General features: G+C 38.1%; 1 protein-coding gene across 2 annotated transcripts in view; it reads left to right on the plus strand.

The window, feature by feature from the left end:
- The window catches only part of PDSS2 (decaprenyl diphosphate synthase subunit 2), a 122742-nt gene that overhangs the window by 31171 nt on the left and 69184 nt on the right, over positions 1 to 22387 (plus strand). For both annotated transcript variants that reach the window (XM_059833837.1, XM_059833844.1), the window contains exon 2: positions 19509 to 19640. In XM_059833837.1, coding sequence (XP_059689820.1) covers positions 19509 to 19640 — 132 coding nt within the window. The remainder of the gene's footprint in view (positions 1 to 19508; positions 19641 to 22387) is intronic.

Here is a 22387-nt window from a genome sequence, read left to right on the forward strand (position 1 = left end):
TATCTATAACTTTCAGATGCACCCTTGACAGTTGAATTATCATTTTGAGTCATTAAATCTAGAGAACAAGAATCTGATTACTTAAAGACTACAAACTTTGATTTGATTTGAAGTTCTGCTCAGTGACTATAACTACTAACTACTGTTGTCGTTCAATTTAGTTAGCATACGTTGTTCTAGATCCTGCCACAGTGTTAAAGTGCCCTCAGAAGTTGCTGTGTTTTCAAAGCAGTGATTTCAGTACGTGAAGAGCGAGGACTTCTCATGAATGAGTGTTTCTATATGTATTTGCAGTGGTTGAGAATGTGAAATACTTTTGCTTATGGACATCATTCTCTGTATTTTTTGCTCTGTGTAAGTTAATGAAACCATATAGTCTTCTCTGTGAGATAAAAGGCTGTCAGTAATTCGAAGTTTATTCTCTGTCCAAGATGGGCAAAACTGAGGCTGTCTCCAAAGATGTTACTGTTGGGAGTTATCCTGCTTATTGAGAAGTGTCACTGTGGTACTATCATTCTGTTTTGGAGCAGTAGTCAGTAGAAGTGTATTTCTGTAGAGAGGACAGTGGTCTTCCAAAAACGTGCAAATCCCAAAGTGGACCGGAAGGATCGCATTTGATTTTTATCTGCTTCACTCTCTTCCTAGTCCTGAAAGAATAGGAACCCTGACTCATAACTGATTTCAAAGTTTTGGGGTTTGAGGTTTGGTTTGGTTTTTTTTCTTGTGGCTTGCTAGGAAGAGCCTGCCCTCCTCTAGTTTGAAAGGTGGTGAAAGAGGAAGTAAGTTGGGGAGCTGGTCGAGGCTGAGGAAGGCACTGCCTGGTCTCTGGTCTGCTGACACAGCAAAGCCCTTGCAAGTTTGCTTTTGGAGTGGAGCCCATTTGGAGTGAGCATGTGTGCAAAGAACCTGTTTTGTTCTCTGAATTTTTAAAATTCGAGCAAGTTAAGGAGGATGGTAAGCATAAAGTCTAGAAGGAAGTTTGCTGTCTTGTTATCAGCCTGTAATTAAGTTGTACTTCCGTACTTTTTAGTGTTTTGGGGGTTGAACTGAAAGCTTGCCTAGCAGGTTGGACAGAAAAGTCAGGCTAAGCCTCAATATATATTGATGGCCTTTTTTTATCACTGACTTTTGCAGGTTTATCTGAAGAATTATCCAGGTTGTAAAAAACACTGTGTGTGTTCTTGAGTGTTTTTTTCCTTCTGAGAGGCTGAATAATGTTTGTGGCAGGAGGTGGTGGATCCACAATTGTCTTTCCACGTAGACACCTCTCCTGAGGCTTGGCTATTAAGGAACCATGTAGATGGACAGAAGTGCATATACAGATGTTTTTTCTGAATTATGTCTTGCCTCTGGGTCAGACTGTTCATTGTGTCTGGAGATTTTTGTACCATTTCTGTTTTCTTTCTTCCAATAGAGTAAATAAAGTCTTTTCAGTTTCCTCACAGCAGGGTTGCATGTCTGTGCAGAAATTTGTCATGGGAGGGAAGACCTTCATGATTTCTATTTTTTCTTGAGGAATGAGTAGCCAAAATAAAATAAAATATAGAAACAGATACTGTTTTTTAGGGAAGAATCCAGTTTCTTGATTTTCTGCCTTTTCTTTATTTCTGATCACTGACACTTCACCGCAAAATACTAATCGCATTTCATTTTAGAAACCTCAGGATCTGCTGCGGCTGGCCTCATTGGCAGAAAGGAGACATCTGAGCACAAACACAGAGGCACCAAAAGGTTCTAGGATTCTAGCTGGCTACCTTGTAGTCTGGTGAAGAGAGAACGTGAAATCTTTGAAGTTTTTTTGGAATGGCATCTAACAATGCTAAAAGCAGTATTTGCCAACTGGCAAAAGAAAAGTTGATAGGTAAAGAAAATTTTTGAGACCACTGTGTATTATAATTGTAGTGGTACTGTTTGGGGTTTTTTTTAAAGCTCTAATATAGAAGTCCAGTGGCATGCTTCTTAGATATCTGTACATGTTTCATTTACATTTTGACATTTAAATTTACATTGGTTTATGATCCTGTAATTTTACAGCTCATCTTACATACGCTTTTTTCAATGGCAAATTGAAATCACAGATGAAGTGCGCTTAACTTGAGTAAAGAAGAAAAAAAATGTTTAGTGGGATGGGGGGAAAAAAAAGAGTAGCACACAAACATATTCCTTGGCTGCAAGCTTGTATGTGCAAATTAGGCTCACTTATGAGAACGACCTTTTTATTTTTGCTTGTGCTAACAAATTCCAAGGGAAGTGCATATGGTTCCTCAAAGTATTAAAATGTATCCCACTGTTGGTGTGGTAGGGAACACAGTTTGTAATACTCAAGAATGTGCCAGCGAACTGCAGTAAAATAGAACTGGACTATTGGATTTTTGGTGAACATTTGGCAAGTTTGCTAGAAGTACTTTGACTGTGATCCAATGTTAAGTTATATCCTTCAGATGTAAGATAACATAGGAGAAAAAAAACTTCCTTGTTTATCTCTTGTCATGCTCTATCTCTTAATTTTTTAAAAATACGCTATTTTTGTAAGTCGTGTATCTTGGAAGTGTTTTCTGCTGAAGTATTTGCCCAAATATTTGTCTTCTAAAAGAAACTTAGTAATTACATATCTATACATTAGAGATAATAAACAGCACCATTATATGCAGTGTAGTGGTAAGAAAAATTTATTTGAATGCACGGTATTGTTTAGACCAAAGATAGCCAAACAGTAGAATAGAACAGGCTGGCGCTCATCATAAATTTAAAATCTTGAGCAATGCTTAATGTTTTTTCCCTGCACTGAAATTGTGTAGAGAGTATTTCGTTCATCATATCAAGCTTAAGCTCCTCAATTAATCAAATGATTTTATGTGTAAATAGTACAAAACGGCTGTTTCTAAAATTTTACAGAATGATGTAGAAATTGAAGTGAGAGTTTCAAGGCTGTTCAGTCATGCTGAGATGGTAGCTCTCTCCTCAAATTTGGTCAGATTTACTTATGGGAACGTTTGTAGTTGCATGTCATAAGCAGAATGTAGGTAGCATCATTGTAATGATTAATCAAGTCATGGCACATCAGGCAATGTGTATATTGGATTTTATCTTTTCCACTGTTTCATGTGAACTAAGTGAGGTCAGGCAGCGTTGGTGTTTAGCTAAAGTAACAGCTGGAGAACTGGTGGAGGGAAAACCAGTGTTAACAGGTAACTTGTTAACTTGTTTCTGCAAGTCAGCACTCTACTAATATTGACAAAGTATCATTTTGGAAAGTGTTTCACAGAAGCTGCTACATTTGGGGTGAAAGTTTAAAAGATCCTGAACTCTGAGATTTGATTTCTGTATAAATTTTTCTGCAGACAAGATGTAGCACTGCCAGTTCTGTGCAAGAGTTGTTACAGGTTTTCTGGAGCATTTTGGGTGTTTCAGAAGGTGGTGGTGATTTGTCTGAACCACTTTTTTTTTTTTCTTAAGGTCTTGCTTTAATTTTTTGAGTGTATTGCTAGAGGTAATCCTAAAATGGTATTTGTATTTCATTCCAGAGGTGGCTTAATAACAAAAAATAATATACATAAAATAATGGAATACAGGAAATAATTGTCTTTTTTTCATAATTGTATTTGCTGATTTTTTTTTTTTTTTTTTTTTTTTCCCCCTGAAATGTCAGTATACTTGAGAGAATAAAAGTCTGGGACTTATAGTTTTCAGTGAGTTATATCTTTATGTGGGTTCCTTTTGCCATTGACAATAGTAACAGTTTGCTTTTGGTATAACTAAAGAATATTTGAAATAAATGTAGAATTACTTTCAGAAGCATTTGACATCTTTTGTCAGTAGGGTGTTGTTGGTTTGGATAATGTTACATTGAATGGCTGCAAGCAGCATTTTGTTGATCTTCATTCCAGGCAAATTAGAAACCTCTTTTTTTCCTAGGATAAAAGTTTAGATATTTTTATCACAATGTTGAATTGGAGTTTATGTGAATGAAAGTATTAAGCAGAAACATTCTTTCAGATCTTTAAAGAAGAAATAGGTATTCTTCAAAATAAGCTGGACTTCCTGTAGCAATTTGAGTTCACAATTTGCATGTAACACAAATTCTATCATAATTTGTCTAAGATTAAGCTACTGCTGAAAATGCCAGCCGTATTCTGAATTACTGTCAATGCATACTTTCAGTGTTGTGAGCTACGTGGCAAGATGTATGCCAGGTTAGAATAAAATATCAGGTATACCTGGATATTCTAAATAGTTTTATAAATCATGTAAATAACATTAGTTATCTTCCTGCATGTCACAGCCAAAGGTTTCTCTCTCCTCACTCCCACACCACTTTGTCTCAGCAAAGGTTTGATATCAGTGCTGTATTCCTTTGTTAGAGTCTGGCATTTCATTTTTATTTGCCTCTGTATCTCTTGGAGGCAGGATCGGATCAGTGACTTAAATTTCCTTCCTTGTGACTCTTGATTCTGGGGTAGTTTTGCTTGTGGCAGCTTCACCTTGAGCTCTCTTCAGTTTTCCCTAGGTGGTAGACCATGGAAAACTCAGATTGTCTGAAGAAGATTCCTCTATTTTCACCTTTCCTATTAATGATGTTTGTCTTGGAAATTTTTCCAAGGTTGCCTGACTTGAATAACAGTTTTCCTTGTACGTAGGCACCTGAAGTGGTAGACACACTTCTTTGAAGCAAATTGACAAGTCTGGCATGTCACTCATTTTTAATTTTTCTTTTCATTCTTGCTTCTGCTCCAAGAATGACATTTTTAGTGAGGTGCCCTCCTTTTTGGCCATTCTGGAGTGGGTCTTGTTTCCCTTCTGTTAGGAGTGCTGCTTTCCACTTGTTTGCCGTGCAGTTGAGGTCACTCTGGTGGGGAGAAATGAGGTTCCTGCTTCACATTCCAGCATTGCTTCCTCTTGCCAGGTTTTTCTCGTGGACTCCAGTCATTCCTACAGACTACGTTCCTTTGCCCTCCAGACTCTGGCACCAGGCAGTCCAGGAAAAATTGAGGTGGTCAGTACCACCAACGCCTTTCCTGAATAACTACATAACTTTAGTACAGAAACTCCATCTCTTCTTTATTTGTGTTGGTGTACTGTTTTGAAATTGTGGTCCATCTTTTTGTATTATGTCTTACGTAAATAAAGTAGTTGGTGCGAGGGCTGCGTTGTCTTATGTTATGTGTGAAGCCTAGAATTCTTCTGAATGATACAAAACATGGGTTTGCCTTTCAATCCCCACCCCATTCCAAAGTTGGTGTTGTTCTGTATACTCACCACACTGAAGTTCAGGCCCTTTGCACAATGTTTGTTCTGGTTTGCCACCCCTTTTAAAATAAGAGCTCTGTTAAATTGAAGTCTCATTTATTTGGAATGCTAGTTAAAGGTTTTACCCCTGCCTGTGTACCTCCAGCTATCTTTGTAGCTTTAGTTGCATTTTCTGATTGTTCTTAAATGTGTTTTTTCTTATGCAAAAAGAGAGGCCACACTTAATGCAGTCCTCTATTAAAAGTCCAAATAATTTCTTCTTTTAGTATCTATCAGCTGTAGAAATTTTAGACTTTTCAAAAATAACCCTTAAAACATTTAGACAAAAATAAATAGGTGAGCCAATAGGTGGTGAAATGGAAGATGAAAGAAAAAGCTTATACTCGAACTCAGTAGTTCTCCTGTTTAGGATCATTTTACCAACTCACTCTGAAACTGATATTCCCATGCAGTTCAATGCAGATACCTGTGTTGTGCTCATTCAAGGAAGAATGAGATTAAATATTCTGTCGTCTTTATTCCCTCCCACTGGTTGTTTATGCACATTGATTTCCCTGAGCTTTCTCTTCTTCAGCCTCAACAACCCCAGCTCTCTCAACTTCTCCCCTATGAGAAACATTCCCATCCCATAATCATCTTTGTGGCCACTCACACCAGTGTACATATGTCTGCTGTACTGGGGACCCCAGACCTGGTCTCACAAGTGCTGAGTAGAGGGAAAGGATCACCTCCCTCAACCTGCTGGCAATGCCCTGCCTAATCCTGTCCAGGAGGCTGTTGGCCTTCTTTGCTGCAAGGGCACATTTGCTGGCTCATGTTCTTCTTGGTGTTCAGTGGGACCCCAGAGGTCTTTCTCTGCAAAGTTGTTTGGTCCTCTACCTATATTGGGGTCTGGGGTTATTCCTCCCCAGGTGCAGGGCTTTGCATTGCCCTTTATGGAACTTGTTGTGATTTCTGTTTGATCATTTCTGCAGCCTGACCACATCCCTCTGAATGGCAGAACAACCCTCTAGTGTATTGGTCACTTGTCCCAGGTTTGTATCATCTGCAAACTTGCTGAGGGTGCACTCTGTCCCATCATCCAGGCCACTAATGAAGATATTAAACAATATTAGCCCCAGTATCAATCTCTGAGGTACACCACTAATGACTGACCTACGGCTGGACTTCATGCAGCTGATCACAAGCCTTTGAATCGAGCTGTTCTGCTGGTTTCCAATCCACCTCATTGTCCACTTACTTGTACTTCATCAGTTTATCTATGAGGATGTGGAGACAGTGTTGAAAGTCTTGCTAAAGTTGAGACAAACAACAACTGCTGCTCCCCCCTCATTCACTGAGCTAGTCATCTTACTGTAGAAGGCTATCAGGTTGGTCAGGCATAATTTCCCCTTCATAATCCATGCTGACTACTGCCGATCATCATCTTGTCCCTCGTGTTTTCAAAATTGTTTCCAGGGTTACTTGCTCCATTACCTTCACAGGGATTGAGTCTGACCAGCCTGTAGTTTCTCAGCTTCTTCCTTGCCCTTCTTGAGGGTAGGAGTGACACTTGCTTTCTTCTAGTCCTTGGGAACCTCCCCTGATCACCACGACTTTTTAAAGATTATGGAGTGACCTGGCAATAATATCAAGTAGTTTCTGCAGCACTTGTGGATGCATTCCATTGACTTGTGCAATTGTTTAAATGTTCCCTGCCCTCATCCTCCTTCACCTGATATTGATCGATTTTCTATATCAAACATAAAGATTAACACTGGATTTATCTTACAGTGGAGCTAAACCACCTGGAGCATGGAAATGGTGGGTTTTGGTGTAGCCAAAAGGTGAACAACAGTATCCTAAAATGACAAAAGTATGTTGGGATTGCTGGAATGTTGATCATGGCAGTGGGCAGTGGCTTGATGCTTGAAGGCTAAGACAACAACAGGGGCTTCTTGCCATCTGAATGTGTACTTCTGAATGGGCTTGTGCAACCAAACCAAGCTAGGAATTTTATGCTAAATAGTGTTAGGTATATACAGTTTAAGCGCTGTTGGAAACTTGGGATTTTGGCAGAACAGACCCCACTGTTAAATTGTACTTGTGTATCATTTGCCTGGTATCAAACAGATAAATATAAAACTAGCAACACAAAAATTTTGTGTGATTATCTGTTGAACTTGCTGCTTAATGCAGTCCCATTTGATGTGCAGGAAGACTTCTCATCCATACCCTAGCACATTTCTGGCTCTTCTGTGTGTATTGAATGCTTGTTATCCTCTTGATCTTTGCCAAACATAGTCACATCTTTAGTAGTTCACACTTTTCCTAAATGTATTATTGGTTGTTTTATGAAGTTGAGTGGGTTTTGAGAGCTTTGGGTTGTGTGTGGATTTTTGTGAATCTCAAGCTTATTAGTGGTAACTGCTGTGATATTGGTAGCAGATTGGATAGGAGCAAACCTGGAAATTTGTATTTGGGGTAAAGAAAAGATAACTTTTAGATATTACATTTGCCCTTGAGATGCTACTGCTTAGTGGAAAATCACCAGACTTTACAAATTCTCCATTGTTTATTTTTGTTAACTATTTTGTGGGGACTTTATGTACAAGCACTGCTTGAAGCTGGAAAATGGCATGAATTGCAGTGGGAGTTAGATCAGAATTACTGATATTTTTAATAGTTTGATAATAAAGTCATTCGTAATCTTGTTAGAATACAGGTGATACTTTGATGTAAAATGTTTAATTTGGACTCGTGACATGCGGTCAGTAAACACGATGGGCATTTTGTTTCTGCCTTTCTTCTACCTTTTTTTTTGTTTGTTTGTTTTTTTCCCCAATTTGTGGCATGAAACCTATTAGCTAAAACACTGGAGGAATAAGTTGAATGCAATGGCAAGAATCTATGTTAGCTTGCACTGCTAGTAGTTAGTGCTTCAGACTTTTCCAGGGAGGTACCAAATCAAATGCTGTACCAACTCAAATACTCTTGATACTTCCAGCCATCTGTAAAACAAGAATACTTGCACATGGTGTAACATAGCTACAATTGAAAGATTAAAATGCAGCAAGTCACCTGCAAGAATAACCTCTGCTTATTATGACATGATGAAGGTGAGTTTACAGTTTGCTACATCTTCTCTGAATAATTCCAAATATAATACAATAAAAACATAATTCTAAAGCATGCTTTAATACCAGTGGGTGTAAATATAGTCACGTTTCTATTTCCTGTTCGAATTCATTATTTTAATGCCTGTGAGATTCATATTTGTGGTAGTAATGTACCCTGCATGGCAAGTGCTGAGAAAACATTTATAAAAAGCTTTGCCAAAGCAATCTGACTATATAGACTACAGTAACTTTACTGTTGAGAATCTTCATGTGTTTATGGAAAAAAAAGGTACTAGTTAAGCATGTCTGATTTGTAGATTTTGTTGCTCAAATACCCAAGTTACTTAATAACTCTAATACATGAGATAGAGTAGTACAGCAGTTCTATTGATATTCTGGCAAAGAAGCAAATATGACCGGTCTTTACCATCTGTTTATAATGCTATATAAAGAAGACCTTACTGGTTGCTGTGGAAACCAGCATTTCCAAAACCACAAGTGTTTGCTTAAAATTTCAAGCCTTCTAAAGTCTTGTCTTTTCTGAGGGAAAAAGAATAGGAAAATCTCTAAAGTTTTCCAGTGATTTCCCCCCCCCGCCCCCCCCCCAACAATTGCTTCGCTGTAAAATGCTTTCAGCATTTTTGCGCTCTATCTTGTTTCATGACTTCATAAATTTAAAGCATGCCACTGGTAACTTAATGAGCTTATCTAATGCTTAGCAACCGTCCAGGAAAAGGGAGCAGATATTTGTTGTTGTTTGTGTTTATCTTTGTAAAAGGAGGTTTTCCTGTTCAGAGAAACTTGCCTGATGGTGATATTGACACAGCAGAGTGAAAATTGTGAAATTTGCGTGGAGGTCACACTGAAAATACTTCTTACCTGAGTAAAAACCCAGATTCATCTTAATTATCAGTGTCAGCCACCTGGGTCTCACTGAGAAGAGGCTATCTAGAATCAGTAATCTAGAGAAAAACATCAAAATGAAGATCATACTGGTAACAGTTATGGTCTAGGTTTGTCTGTATTCTCCACTATTGGCTTAAAATTGATTTTTTTTTTTTTTTTACCTGAAATAAAACCTTGAAGGGCCCTCACTGTATAGTATTTAGAAGTATATACATTTGTCATAGTTTCTGGAAGTATTTATATTTCTTCCATATTGCTGCCTTGCATTCTGTTCTAATTCCCTACTGTGTTTTAAGGTGTTATTTTTCCCTACCAGTTTATGTAAGGCTTCTGTTGTGTATAACCACTTAACTTCAGTAGGTAGTGACAAATCTGTAGAGTCTTTAGAAGAGGTGCTGTATTTGGACTAATGGTGCTGGTTGATTTTCAACTACTTCAAACAATTTCTATTTCTTTCTATTTAAAAGGAAGATTTGTATTTACAGGACTCTTAGTGTGTATTTGTCTTAAGCTACTTACTTTAAGTGAAAACAATCCATTGAAGCACAGAACTTGGAAACTCTTTTTCACTACTACTAAGAGCCTTCAGTGTTTTTAAGGAACAAATATTTGTAATAAATCTGAATAATGCTTAAGATCAGTTAAGTTGTTATTTAGAAATATTGTTGAGTACAGAAGGTTAAAAGAACTTTTTAGATCATTCTGCAATGACAGTACATATCCTAACATTTTTGCCTTTTTGTTTCATCCATTTGTAAAACATGCTGTAAGCAATTTCAGTATGAGATAATGGCCAGGAGTTGACCTATTTGATTGTTGCATTTTCCTAGTAGAGTTTATTTAGTGCAAAATACTTTTTTATGACAGGCTTTACAATTGCAATATTGCCGAAATGACACTGGACCTCCAGAGGTGTCTGAATTCATTAGCCTTGTGAAGCTAGTCATATTTCTGTTATTCACAGAACTCTCAAAAAATATTTCTATTGCTTTTCCTGAGCAGAATATTCCTGCGTCCAAGAGAGCCTGTTTTCAAAAAGGTAGTCTTGTGCTTGAGTAGCCCTGTTGATATTGGTCGACAGTGGGGTGCTAGACCTCCCACAAAGTTTAAATAAAGTAAATATTGATGGAGAAATCAGACACACAAAAATTAGGCTTCTGTCTAAGTATTTGTGGTTAGAAAAATAAGGGTGCCAGACCTGCAAGCTACTGCTGGTCAGAGTAATTGCACTCAGACACTAACTGCATTTTTTGGTATTACCTTGCCTGCTATCCACATCACATTCCGAGATCAAGTCAAACACTGACCAGGAAAACCAGCAGAGACTGGCAGTTGGTTTAAAAATACATTTTGGTGGTTTGTTTTCTGTGTGGTGTCTTTAGTATCATCCTTACAGTAGTCCTTCTTGCCCTGCTCCTACCACTCATAAGATCTGATGGGTGGAGGGTAGAATTATTTAAAAAAAATAAATAGATCTTTTTTTCTGAATAATCAATATCTGAGATAAATGTCTGATTATAGCTGCCCTTTAGTTTTATAGTGGGGTTTTTCTGTGTCCCTAATAGGCTGTTTTCAGATCTTAAATGACCATGCAACCGAAAACCAGCTCTTTTGTAACTTTAGTTTCAAACTGTTACTGTGCTTCTTCATTCAAGTGAAAAAAAGGTGGTTCCCTTCTTCTTACCAAGCACAACTTTTTCCTCTTCATCCTTAGCTCATCATAAGTTTTTCAGAAGAATGGGAGTTTAGAATGTTTTTGTTATTATTTTAACAGCAACTTCTCACGTTGATCCTAGGTGATAACCTATCCTAAAGGAAGTAAGTACATCAAAAAAACCTGTAAAATAATATGCAAGTATGTAGAGATATTCATGGCAATAATTCAAATAACGTCTGCCTTTGGGAAATCCAGTAAACCTAGCAGCAGTGGTTGGTAGACTGATATGAGTGTCTAAATGGAGTTCTACAGGGTCCAGGGAAAACTTCAGCTTTTTTCTTTCAAGAATTCAAAGGCTGTATTCGTTTCTAGGAGCCCTAAGTGCTCAAGTACAATGGACTGCAAGTAATCAAGGCCAAGTATCAGTATTTGCTTTGCACCTGCCCAAAAACTTGTAGTTTCTTAAACTTCATCTTTATGGTAAGACTTGATTTTTGTGGGATCTTGCCCATTTGAATCTCCACAGCTTTATTTAACCTTGTGACTTTTATAGTTTCCTACAAGGGTCCATCTTTTGTGATCATTCTTGCGTTTAGAAGGTTGTTGGAATTTTCTTCTTGAAAGTATTACAATATGTGGGATATATACTAAAGCCTGCAGAAATAGGTACACATAGCAACTCCAGAAAGAGATCAGTCTCTCTTCTGATCTTGAAGTGTGCTCTGACTTTTCTTAGAAATTCTTCAAAAAGTTATGTCTTAAGACTTTCTCTTGTGATAAATTAGTTCTGGGAATGATGCAACTGACCCCAAGTTCTGTGCCCCTCCTGCTGCTCTAAGCATAGTTTTGTACACTCCCAGTCCCTGAGAAAATCACATTTAATAAGCGATGGAGTGATGAAACTTTGCATGGGATTTTTCACCTTTAGTTAAGAAATGTTTCTCCTTGTAAGCAAAATCCTGTGAAAACTGAGCAGCTATTTTCTACTCCCGTGGAGTCACTCAGGTTGGAAAGGACCTTAGGAGCTCTGCTCCAGAAGCTTCCTGTTCTAGAAGGTATGCTCCTGCAACCTTCTTCCAAGATAAAGCAACTAAGATATTCTTTTTTATGTTTCTATTCAGTTTGTGAAGAATAGATTTAATATTTTTAAGACACACCTTATGTGAATTTCTGGGACACTTGAATACCTAAATTTCATACAAGCTGTATTTTAAGTGTACATTGAGTGATCTTTAGTCACTTTCCCCAGATGAGTAGGTGTCTGAGACTTCATAGATGCAAAAAAAGTTACCCAAATTGATAAAGTACTTTGCATCCCAAAAAATGCTGCAGCTTCTGTGGAACTGAGCATTTTGAGGCCTGTTTTTCACTGAAGGCCTTGGTTGCAATTCATGAAGTATTCTTAAGACTAAGACTAGCCAAATGGAAGCACAGATTCAACATTGTCTGTGTAAGTTACTCAGCAACTGTGCCTATAGAGGTGCAGCTGTGAACCCATAACATTCAGGCAGGTACTTTCTCACTGGGCTACGTTCATTCTTCTTTTGCACATGAGCGAGTTACCATCTTGGCTTAGTGTTAACTATCCAAGTGTCACACCATGTGGTGGTTGGAGTTACTCAAAAGTTGCTTTGTATCATAAGTGAAGGCCACACTACTTCTAAATTGCCTTTTTTTTTTTTTTTGGCTTTGGATGAAGAGCCAGTGCAGAGACAGGCCTCTCTCTTCTTCACACCAGAGTCCTTTTTGGTTTTTTGTCTGTGAAATCTTGTGTTTCTTTGTGATTGGCTTCACAAAGCCAATGGGTTGAGACCCCTTGTTTGCGTAGAGGCAGGGAGAGCAGGAGTACTGTTAGAAAGACCCACCTTGTATACCTGCCATAAGAACACCTTCCCGCAAAGTGGGACGGGAACATCAATTCCCCCAAGCCTGGCCTGACCCATTACACAAGTCTCCTCTTACTGGATAAACCCTTTAATTACTGGGCAGTTACATAACAGTAATGAGCCCCATCCCCATCACAACCCTGTTTTTCAGGTAAAGAAATTCCCCCAACCCCAAAACTTGTTTTCCATATGCAAAGAGATGTTTAGTTGTCCAAGCCCAGGAATAAGTTTCTGAAAGGCACATGTTCTTATCTGCAAGCTCCAGTGGGCTTTTAAGTTGAGATGGCTCATGGGTTTCAGAGCATCCCTCCTTCTATCATTTACCATCAGGTGGATATTTAATTTGAATCACATTTTAAATTCTGTTTTCTCCATGTGAAGTAAGTTTGTCTTCTCCCTCCCGCTGAACTGTGCTCAAAACACATGTCGTGACAAGGTTGATCCCCCTCTACAGATCTGGTCGTGGGCGTTGGAATGGACCAGGGTTTTTAACGTGTTTTGAAGATATGTTATGAAGAAGGTTGTTTAATACACGCTGGAAACTTGAATAGCAGGTGAAAATAAGTCGCTATAGACTTCTGTTAGCATACACCAAATATATAAAATTAAATGCTCTGAGTATTTAAATGTATGCATGTTTGAGCGTGATCATATGGTCATATGGCGAATCCTGTGATTCAGGTAAGTGCATCTATAACACAGTGGTTTAACATCCGTTTAAAAAATGAGTATGTCAGAGTTTTCTTTTATTTACTTCTGACAAGTCATTAATAAAGCAAATTGGATAAAAGCCCTGAGGCTGGTAGAACTCTTGCATTTGTAATAAGGAAGCCGACAATCTTGCTGAATAGCTCCATGCCTTACTTCCAGTGCAAGATATAGAATTGTCAGTTATAATTAATTTTGAAACTGTGGTGGTTTTTTTCAAATGTACCTGCACCTGTAACCATGAGTGCATCCTGATAACCCTTCCATATTGAGCAAAATAAATGTTATTTTCCCGAGATGTTACAAATTTAAAATTGTGTTTATATTGTCACATCTGGGATTGCCAGTTTGAATAGAGGGCTTCCTTCTTCAGAACGGCTTGTATTTCAGCCTAAAACTAGCCTGTGTTTTCAATGACATTATCCTAGGCTTACAAATCTTTTTCATGAGCATAATTGATTTTGGTTGTGTTACAGGCTTTCCCAGCTGCTTTTTATTAGAGCTGTGTGAACAGGTGATTTTTTTTTTTCCCCTCCTTTTGTGACATCTGAAGTGGGAAGGTAGAGGAATGGCTGATCACCACCCCATATCTCTCCCTGTTTTCCTTCCCCTTGTAGCGAAACAGAGCTCGTGTATGACCTGAAACAAAATGATTGATCTTATCAGGGGGACACCTTCAATAAAACGCATGGAAAGGAAGGGCAAAATCACCAGCGGAGGTGAGGAGGACAGGGATCTGTTCGCTTCAGCCCCTACCAGCAGGCCAGTGGCTGGAGCACATACCCAGGTGTGGTGGTTTAAGCCCAGCTGACAATGAAGCACCACACCGCTGCTCGCTCGCTCATTCCCCCCCCGCCCCAGTGGGATGGGGGAGAGAATCGGAAAAGTAAAAGTGAGAAAGCTCATGGGTTGAGATAAGAACAGTTTAATAAGTGAAATGAAATAAAATAATTATTATAATAATAAAAATAATAAAAATTGTAATGAAAAGGAAAATAACAACAACAACAAACAAGAAAGGCAAGTGATGCAAATGAAAACAATTGCTCACCACCTTCCGATTGATGCCCAGCCCAAGCAGTGGTCCCCTGGTCAGCTTTCCCCCTAGTTTATATACTAAGCATGACATCATATGGTATGGAATATCCCTTTGGTCAGCTGTCCCGTCTGTGTCCCCTCCCAACTCCTTGTGCACCCCCAGCCTACTCACTGGTGGGGTGGTGTGAGGAGCAGAAAAGGCTTTGACTCTGTGTAAGCACTGCTCAGCAGTAACTAAAACATCCCTGTGTACCAACCCTGTTTTCAGCACAAATCCAAAACATGGCCCTATACTAGCTACCATGAAGACAATTAACTCTATCCCAGCCAAAACCAGCACACTGGGCGATGGTGGAGGGGCGGGCTCCCGCTGGCCTGCCGGGATAACTGCTGCAAATCCAGCAGCTCTTGTTTGCTTCAGGTGTGAGCAGAATATTTGGGAAATACTAAAAACATGTGACTAAACATTTGGCAACCCCTTTTTGACCCTTCCAGAATACCTTATCACATCTGTTTTGACTGGAAATTTGTTCTGTATTCTTAGTGGTTAAATTTGAACTAGCACTACTGCCCATAAGTATGCTCTCTTCTGCTACACCCACTTGCAGTCAGTTGACTACACAGTTGCCTGTGCTTTTTTTTTTTTAAACTCCCATTTAGTACCATGAAATTTCCCTTGTGTCCATCTCTTTCTTACAGGATTTGTATTTGCCATGTTTCCTCTCTATTGTTTATTTTCAGAGTTTAATTTAATGAAGAAAGTGGTAAGAACATTAGCTGGTTTTGTCTCATGCAAATAATTCTAAATCTTTGCAGTATTTAAAAAGATTGCTCAAAAATACAGATGGTGTTTGCAATAAATTATCAATTTTTTTTTTTAATGAAAGTGTAAATTACTGATGGAGTTAAACCTGACAATTATTGGAGGTTAATATTTTAACTGCAAAGTCTACTGGAATGGCTTCACATGTGGAGAAATACACTATGCATTGAGTGAAATGCTCATGTTTGCTTGATTTATTCTCTGCAGCAGACGGACTCTGGTAGTAGGAGGTGTAATTTGCAGCACATTAGCTATTAGCCAGTGTCATTGCTTGAGTGGGTGGTGTGAGTCTCTTGTGCCTGTACAGTGTCACACTGCACATGGTCAGAGCTAGGCGCTTCTCCCCTGTGCTGTAAGATGAATTTTTTGTGAACAGTGATCTGTATTTAAAACTGTGAATCTGCCATTTTTCAAATGGGTTATTCTGTCACACGGGTAATAGCTAGAGTAAATGCTTTTGGGTTTTTTTTCCTCCCAAATTCTCAATGTTTTGAAAAACTAATTTGTAGAAGTGTTTGCCTTACCTATCTTTTTGGGTATGCGGTTCCCTGAGGATGAAGTATGTAATTTGCAAGATACCCAGCCTGTAACTTAGAGCAAGCGAAACTGTTTATGTTTCTTTTTGGGTACCTTATGCATGTAGTGGTATTCAGCAGAGGTTTTCCTAAAGACTCTCAGCTTGATGCATCTTTTTTTCTGTGCACAATTTCACTTGGGTTGCTTTTAGTTCACTTTTTTCCCTAGAGGCACCTGTCTCCTGCCACATACCCATCAAGACTAATTGCACCATCTGGAAGACTTTTGTGTAGCTGTTACTAGTGCAGAGTATCTCTTGGGAGCTTAACTCAGAATGTGAATGTGACCCCTGAAGCCATGTCAAGTAGCTGCAGTAGTTTCTAGTGTCTAAAGGATGATCACCATAGGCTTTATTTGTTTCAAGTCTAATGCGGTTTGCTTTAGTGTGGATATATTACATGTCAGTAGCACAACTTCAGTCATGTTTTGAATGGAATTAGACTTTGGTAATTCATAGAAAGTCCTGTCTAAAATTACATCCAAACCATATGTAACGTATAGGCTATATGATTAGGTGTAGAAATGGCAGACATGTTGCTCCTTATTATTACACTGTTTAATTTTTGTCCTGTTTTTTCCCCCCCACCCACATCTGCACTTCTTGTTAATAGTTTTCTGCTAAGAATGCAAGGTGTTCATTGCTCGCTGTGTTGCAAGCCCCCCTGAACAGCTCTGAACACTTGTTTTTGTTATTGCTATGAAACTGAGTACTTCCAGAACAGGAAAATTTCTGCATCTGTTCCTCACCTAGTCTGAATCAGGTAAAATCACTGTAGTACTTCACTTCTAGTGGTGCCTATCTAAGCAGAGGCTTATTTAAAGGCCAGTGCTTTATAATCCTATGGTGAATACCTTTCTTCTCTTCTTCTGTAATATCCTGTCCCTTGGCCAAGCTATAGAGCACTGGGCATGAAAAAACAAAGTGTTCTGATTCTTAAAAGTATCACCATCATTTGCTTTTTTTTTTTTTTAAAAAAAGTGTTATTCATTTCTCATGGGATCCTGCATTTAGTAAGGCACTTTGATTTTTACCAGCATGCATACGTGGAAAAAAGCAATTTTTTCCTAAAACCACTTTTCTTTAAAAATTATGGAATTGCAAATAGTGTTGAGGAAATATATTTGAATTTAATTGCATCATCTGTGTAACTTATGTGCTTTTGAGTAATGTGGTCAACTGAAGTTCAAGCCAGGGAAGTACTTACACCACCACAAACAATTATGAATTCTGTATACAGGATACATACATGCTATATATTATTCATTATATATATTTTCTGTTTTTTCCTGGGTAGTTTAATGTTCATTGTGGCTCTGACTTTGAAGATCTGTAGAGTTTTAAGTGTTTAACTGTCTTGGTTGCATTCTGTTAACTCTATATTGGAACGTGATAAGAAAAGTTATTTCTGTGCTTGGTGAGAATAAAGGTATGCAAGTTACAAATTCACAGAATACTGAAGGCAAGCATCTGTCCTCTCCTCTTTAAAATCCCTCACTACATGTACCTGGTAACAAAATAAAGGTGGATGTTGCAGGACTACAGTGTGTGCTCTTGGGGAAAGATCTGAGCTGCGCAAGCTTTCCTGGCTTTGCATGGTTGGGAGGTACTGCAGACTGCTATAAAAGAAATCATTGTCTGCTTTGGGAGGTTATATAGTATCTTTCTTTCAGTTCTTACGCTGTTTTATTCAGGGTTTGTTTGGTTGGTTTTTTTAAAGGATCTTTGAGGATGGAAGAAGTCAGAGCTGGTGGCTTTGTGGCATGGTTTCTCCTCAGGAAGTTATGTTTGGATCTCATGTGCTAAAATCTGGGCTGAATGTCTTGCCCACATTGCTGAGAGTGTGGGGTGTAGTGCCGCTGACCTTAGTACACCTCACCCCTAACTTGTCCTGGGTGCGGCAGCCCATTAGTCTACAGTTGAAGCAAATGGGATGTGGGCATATTAGAAAGGCACAGAAGCAAAAGCCATGGCATAGTTTGGCTCATTAGACCCCACCAGAGCTGAAAATATTGTGGATTGTGGTAGAAAGCCACATGAGCCATGCTGGCCTCCTCTTCTGTTAGTCGTTAGTGGGGTTGATAGGCTGTAGCTGCACTGAGTGTGAGCTCAGGGCTTCTCTAGAGAGGGAAGTATTAGCCTAGAATCAGTGCAGGTGTGAAGGTCAAGCCCAGTAGCTGTCTAGTACCAGCTATCTGGGCAGACCCTCTCATTCTTCTCCTAGAGCTTTTTGAGACATGTAGTTTCCCTATAGCTGTAGGAAAGGTTTAAAGACTCAAGAAAAGAAGGCAAGATTTTTTTTTTTTTGCAGTAGCATAAGAGCTTTCACACAGAAGGGTGCTATTTAAATTATATATTTTTTTAATGTTTATGTGTCTGTGTAAATGAAATAGTATACTGAAGATATTCTTGCATTGTGAAGTGGTGTAAATGTAATGAAAAAAATCCAAATGAAACTTCAGGTTGCATCCACTGTTTTCTTTATTCAAACATACTTCCCAGATCAGCATCTTAGATTTTCAATCAGATGTTTTAGAGACAGTTCTGTTTTGATTTCCTTTAGTTATTAGGACTAAAATTGTACTCTGGAATAAAATGAGTTGAAGTGCTTAGTAATCTGGGATGTAGTTCTTCGTATGATTTATTTAACAAATATTTAGATGATATCAGAGATATGGGCTCTTATTTATTGGAAATTAGTTTACAAATTTAATAGCATCTGGAATGGATTATCCTTTCTTCTAGCTATTTAGCCTTATTGATGAACATAGGAAGTAGAAAGCAGCTTCACAAGGACAGGAAGAATACAATTGGAGACATTGCAGTGAAAAAGGAAAGCTAAGCTTGCTTTAAAACAAGTTAATTTCTGAGATGGTACATCTAAGTGGTCATTTAGAATTGCTTTCAACAGACACGTTTTTGGGGGCAGTTTCCTTCTGACACCAAATTTAAAGGTGCAGCATTTGAAACAGTTCTTTTATTTAAAACAGCCCGTCTCTACTTCATTTATCTCTAACTTTTATTTTACGTCTTTCAACAGGTTCTGTAAAGTCTAGTCCTAATATACTTAGCCATCTTGTATGTATTGTGCATTCCGTTCATAACCACCCTGATCTAAACAGTTTTCTTTCAGCAGGTTATAGATTTCGCTTGTACCTTTCCTCTTTTCCCTTTCTTCTCTTAAAGTACAAGGCTTCTTTTGGCTTTTTTGTACTTCAGACAACAGACTGAAAGCTCTTACGTTCCTGTTACAGTAGATCACATTGAATTATTCTGAAATGCTCCTTTCATGACGTGACATGAAATGCAGGACATACGCTGCTCCTTGGAAATAAACAAGATTTAATCCTGAATACTTGCTTTTCTCTGCAGTAGTAGTATTTCATTGTAAGTGTCAGGTAAAGGATGACAAAACATCATGATTAATAATTGCAGCTTATTTTCATGCAAACATGAATATTAAAGACTTGATGAAATGATAGCAGCCTGAGGTCTGAGTCTTTCTTCCACTTTGGTATGACCAGTGAAAATGGATCGGGAAAACATGCTTTTTTTTCTTTCCTTTTTGCAGGGGTTTTGTGTACGATAGCCGAAATAATTTGCAGATGCGAGGTTTGGTCGTATTGCTTATTTCCAAAGCTGCTGGACCCAGCACGGCAGACCTCTCTTTCCAGCACAACATGGTCAGTGGAATTTATTCCAGGTATGTAGTAACTTTCTTTAGCAAGATATGCCAAGGTACATTTGATGGGCAACTTCATGGTGGTATCAAAACATCTTAAGCGGCCTGCTCAGCTGTTAAGGAAAATCACTACTTACCTAATTACAAAACTTTGTTCCTCAGGGTTATTATAAGCTTTCCACGGTGAAAACCATTTCCTACTCTTTGTATAGCTCTTATAATATCCACACCTATATCTTAATTGTGGCTTTTGGGCACTTGTAATCAAAAAGTAAAGATGCTAGAAAATATTTTTTAACAGAGTGTTTTCATCTTGAGTTACTCAGGTGTTACTTGGGTACACCTACTTACTAGAAATTTCAGAGTCAGATTGCCAGTCTTCTCGAATACCAGTTGGTTTCAGTGGGCATGTAAGTTTTGCCATAGCCCCTTTGAAGGATGTTTTCCCATGAAACAGCAGTGTAGAATAAAGTTTTTACCTCCCACATGTCACAGCAGAATTACTGAGCCTATCATTCAGGTTCCTCAGGCTCTCACGGAGATAATTCAGCTTCATCAAGTTCCTAAATATTTTTAAGTATTTAAATTAAATTACATAATACTAGTAACAACAGCAATCAAAAATAGTGGTTGCTCTCCTTTGTATATTTGACAGTTAAGTGTTCCACTGAAGTAATAAGTGAGATCTGGTTGAAAAATCTTAGAATTTGATTTTTTGAAGTCCTTTTGAAAAACTGTGATTATTGCTTGGTCGAGGGAACAAGCTGTCATATTTTCAGTTAATTGTGTTTCTGACCACTGTGATACATTAAATGAAGACACACGAACTTAGTGGCACATTTGTATCCTGATTTGTTTTAAAAGTGCAGAGATAGCATTGTAAAGTTGAAAAGGTCAAACAAATAAAGATGTTAAAATATATGTACTATCTTAAAATAACAGAAAGAAAATATGTATGAATGGGTACAGACAAAAAACAAGTAAGAAAAAAGACAAGGCTATGAAAGAGGCTTGTTATGGAGGGCTGTGTTGTCCCTTTAGCTGTTTAATTCCATTCTTGTTTTGTTTCGTCCTTAATGTCCCCTTAGGGTTGTAAAATTTTTGTATTTATATGCAAATGATGCTGTATGAGAGCATAATTCTAGTTAGTTAATTATGGCACAGGAGGTATTTTAGTTTGTTTTGTAAATGATTAAAAAAGTTTACCTTAAGTATGCCTCATAAAAGGAGAGAAGAAGCATTATTTTTTGATAACGAAGTTCTTGAGTATGATGATTCTGACCATGGAGGTAACGTTTGAGCATTTAAAGCTGCCTTTGGGAAGGTGACTAGTGGAAGTATTCATTAAGGAGCAAATAAGACCTTGAATTAATAATGAGCCAGTTGGTGTAAATGGACATCATTGGAACTATGCCAGTTCAACCAGCTGAAAATCTAGCCTAATAATCTAAGTTTGAGCAAGTCAATAGCCATTATAATATCTAGTTCAGAGTTACAAAGGTACTCCAAAAATGAAGCAGTTTTGAATGCGCCCACACAGGTTCACTTAAGGTTCATTACTGTCTGCAAAAGTGATAACTATGGAGTTGTTAATTTACATGGATTTTCAATGACGCTTTATAGTATGGTGTAAATAGGAGCAAACTTATGCGTGCTAGGAGAATGCCCATGCGTTGTTTCATTTTGTGCCATAGTGGCCAGTTCTTGCCCTCCACTGAAGTCACTGTGGGCTTTGCCTTTGGACTCCTTTATTTAAGATACTTTTCCAAATACGCTCTTAAATGTGAGTCTGATTTCTGATTTTGATTTCTCCATTGTATAAAGCTAAGAGAACAGGCAGCTTGTAAAATTGTGATCTTAAAGGGCTTTTGTGATTGTTTTATGTATTACAAATAGTGTTTTACAAACTGCTTTCTCCTGCATAAGGACAAAAGGATATCGTTTTCCATTAGTACATTTTTGTCTGCTATTTTGGTTACAGTGTAATTATATATGGTGTATATATTAGACATACATATCAAAGGCAAAGTATATCCCTCAGTGATATGAAGTGAAGAAATACGCTTAATCCTTTATTGGTTCATAGAGGTCTTCAGCTTTGGAAGGTATTTTTTGGAAATAGATTCTTACAGATTTTTCAGCTCAGCTGTAAACTATACAGCTCTTTTTGTTGCCATGCCATATAATTACTTCATCGTTATATATAATATTTTGCTGGAAATATTATTTCTGGCACTGTAGTGAGCATCTTCATTGCCTGATCCTTACGTGCTGTGAATGTTATATTGTGGACTGTTAGCTGGGATATGGCTCACTTGATTTTAGGGTATTTAGTAGTGATTAATTAATTGCATTCCTGAAATCCGAGCATGAGCTAAGTTGTTCCAGTACTTGTCAGCGATTGCACCAGCCCAGTCTTTCTCTTCCCGCTGTTTGTGTTGGAACCAGCTCTTGTGCTCTCTTTAAATACTCAGTCCCACAGTGGACAGCCAGGTTACATCAGTCCGCTGTGTCTGGTACTACACGAAATGTACAATCTGTGACCACAAAGATGTAACAGTGTGATAATTATTTAACTTGGAAAACCTCAAAAAAACCCATCGTGGACTTTTTCATCCTGGAAGCTGGCATGTTCTGCATAACCTCTTATTCCTATTTCATATTCTTGAATCACAGTATAAGCAAGCAATACAATAACTATAATTAAAACAGAAAGACACAGAGCTGAATTCGGAAGAGAAAAAAAATATATAATATATATATTTTTT

The sequence above is a fragment of the Gavia stellata genome, chromosome 2, assembly GCF_030936135.1.
Source record: "Gavia stellata isolate bGavSte3 chromosome 2, bGavSte3.hap2, whole genome shotgun sequence".
NCBI lineage: Eukaryota > Metazoa > Chordata > Aves > Gaviiformes > Gaviidae > Gavia > Gavia stellata.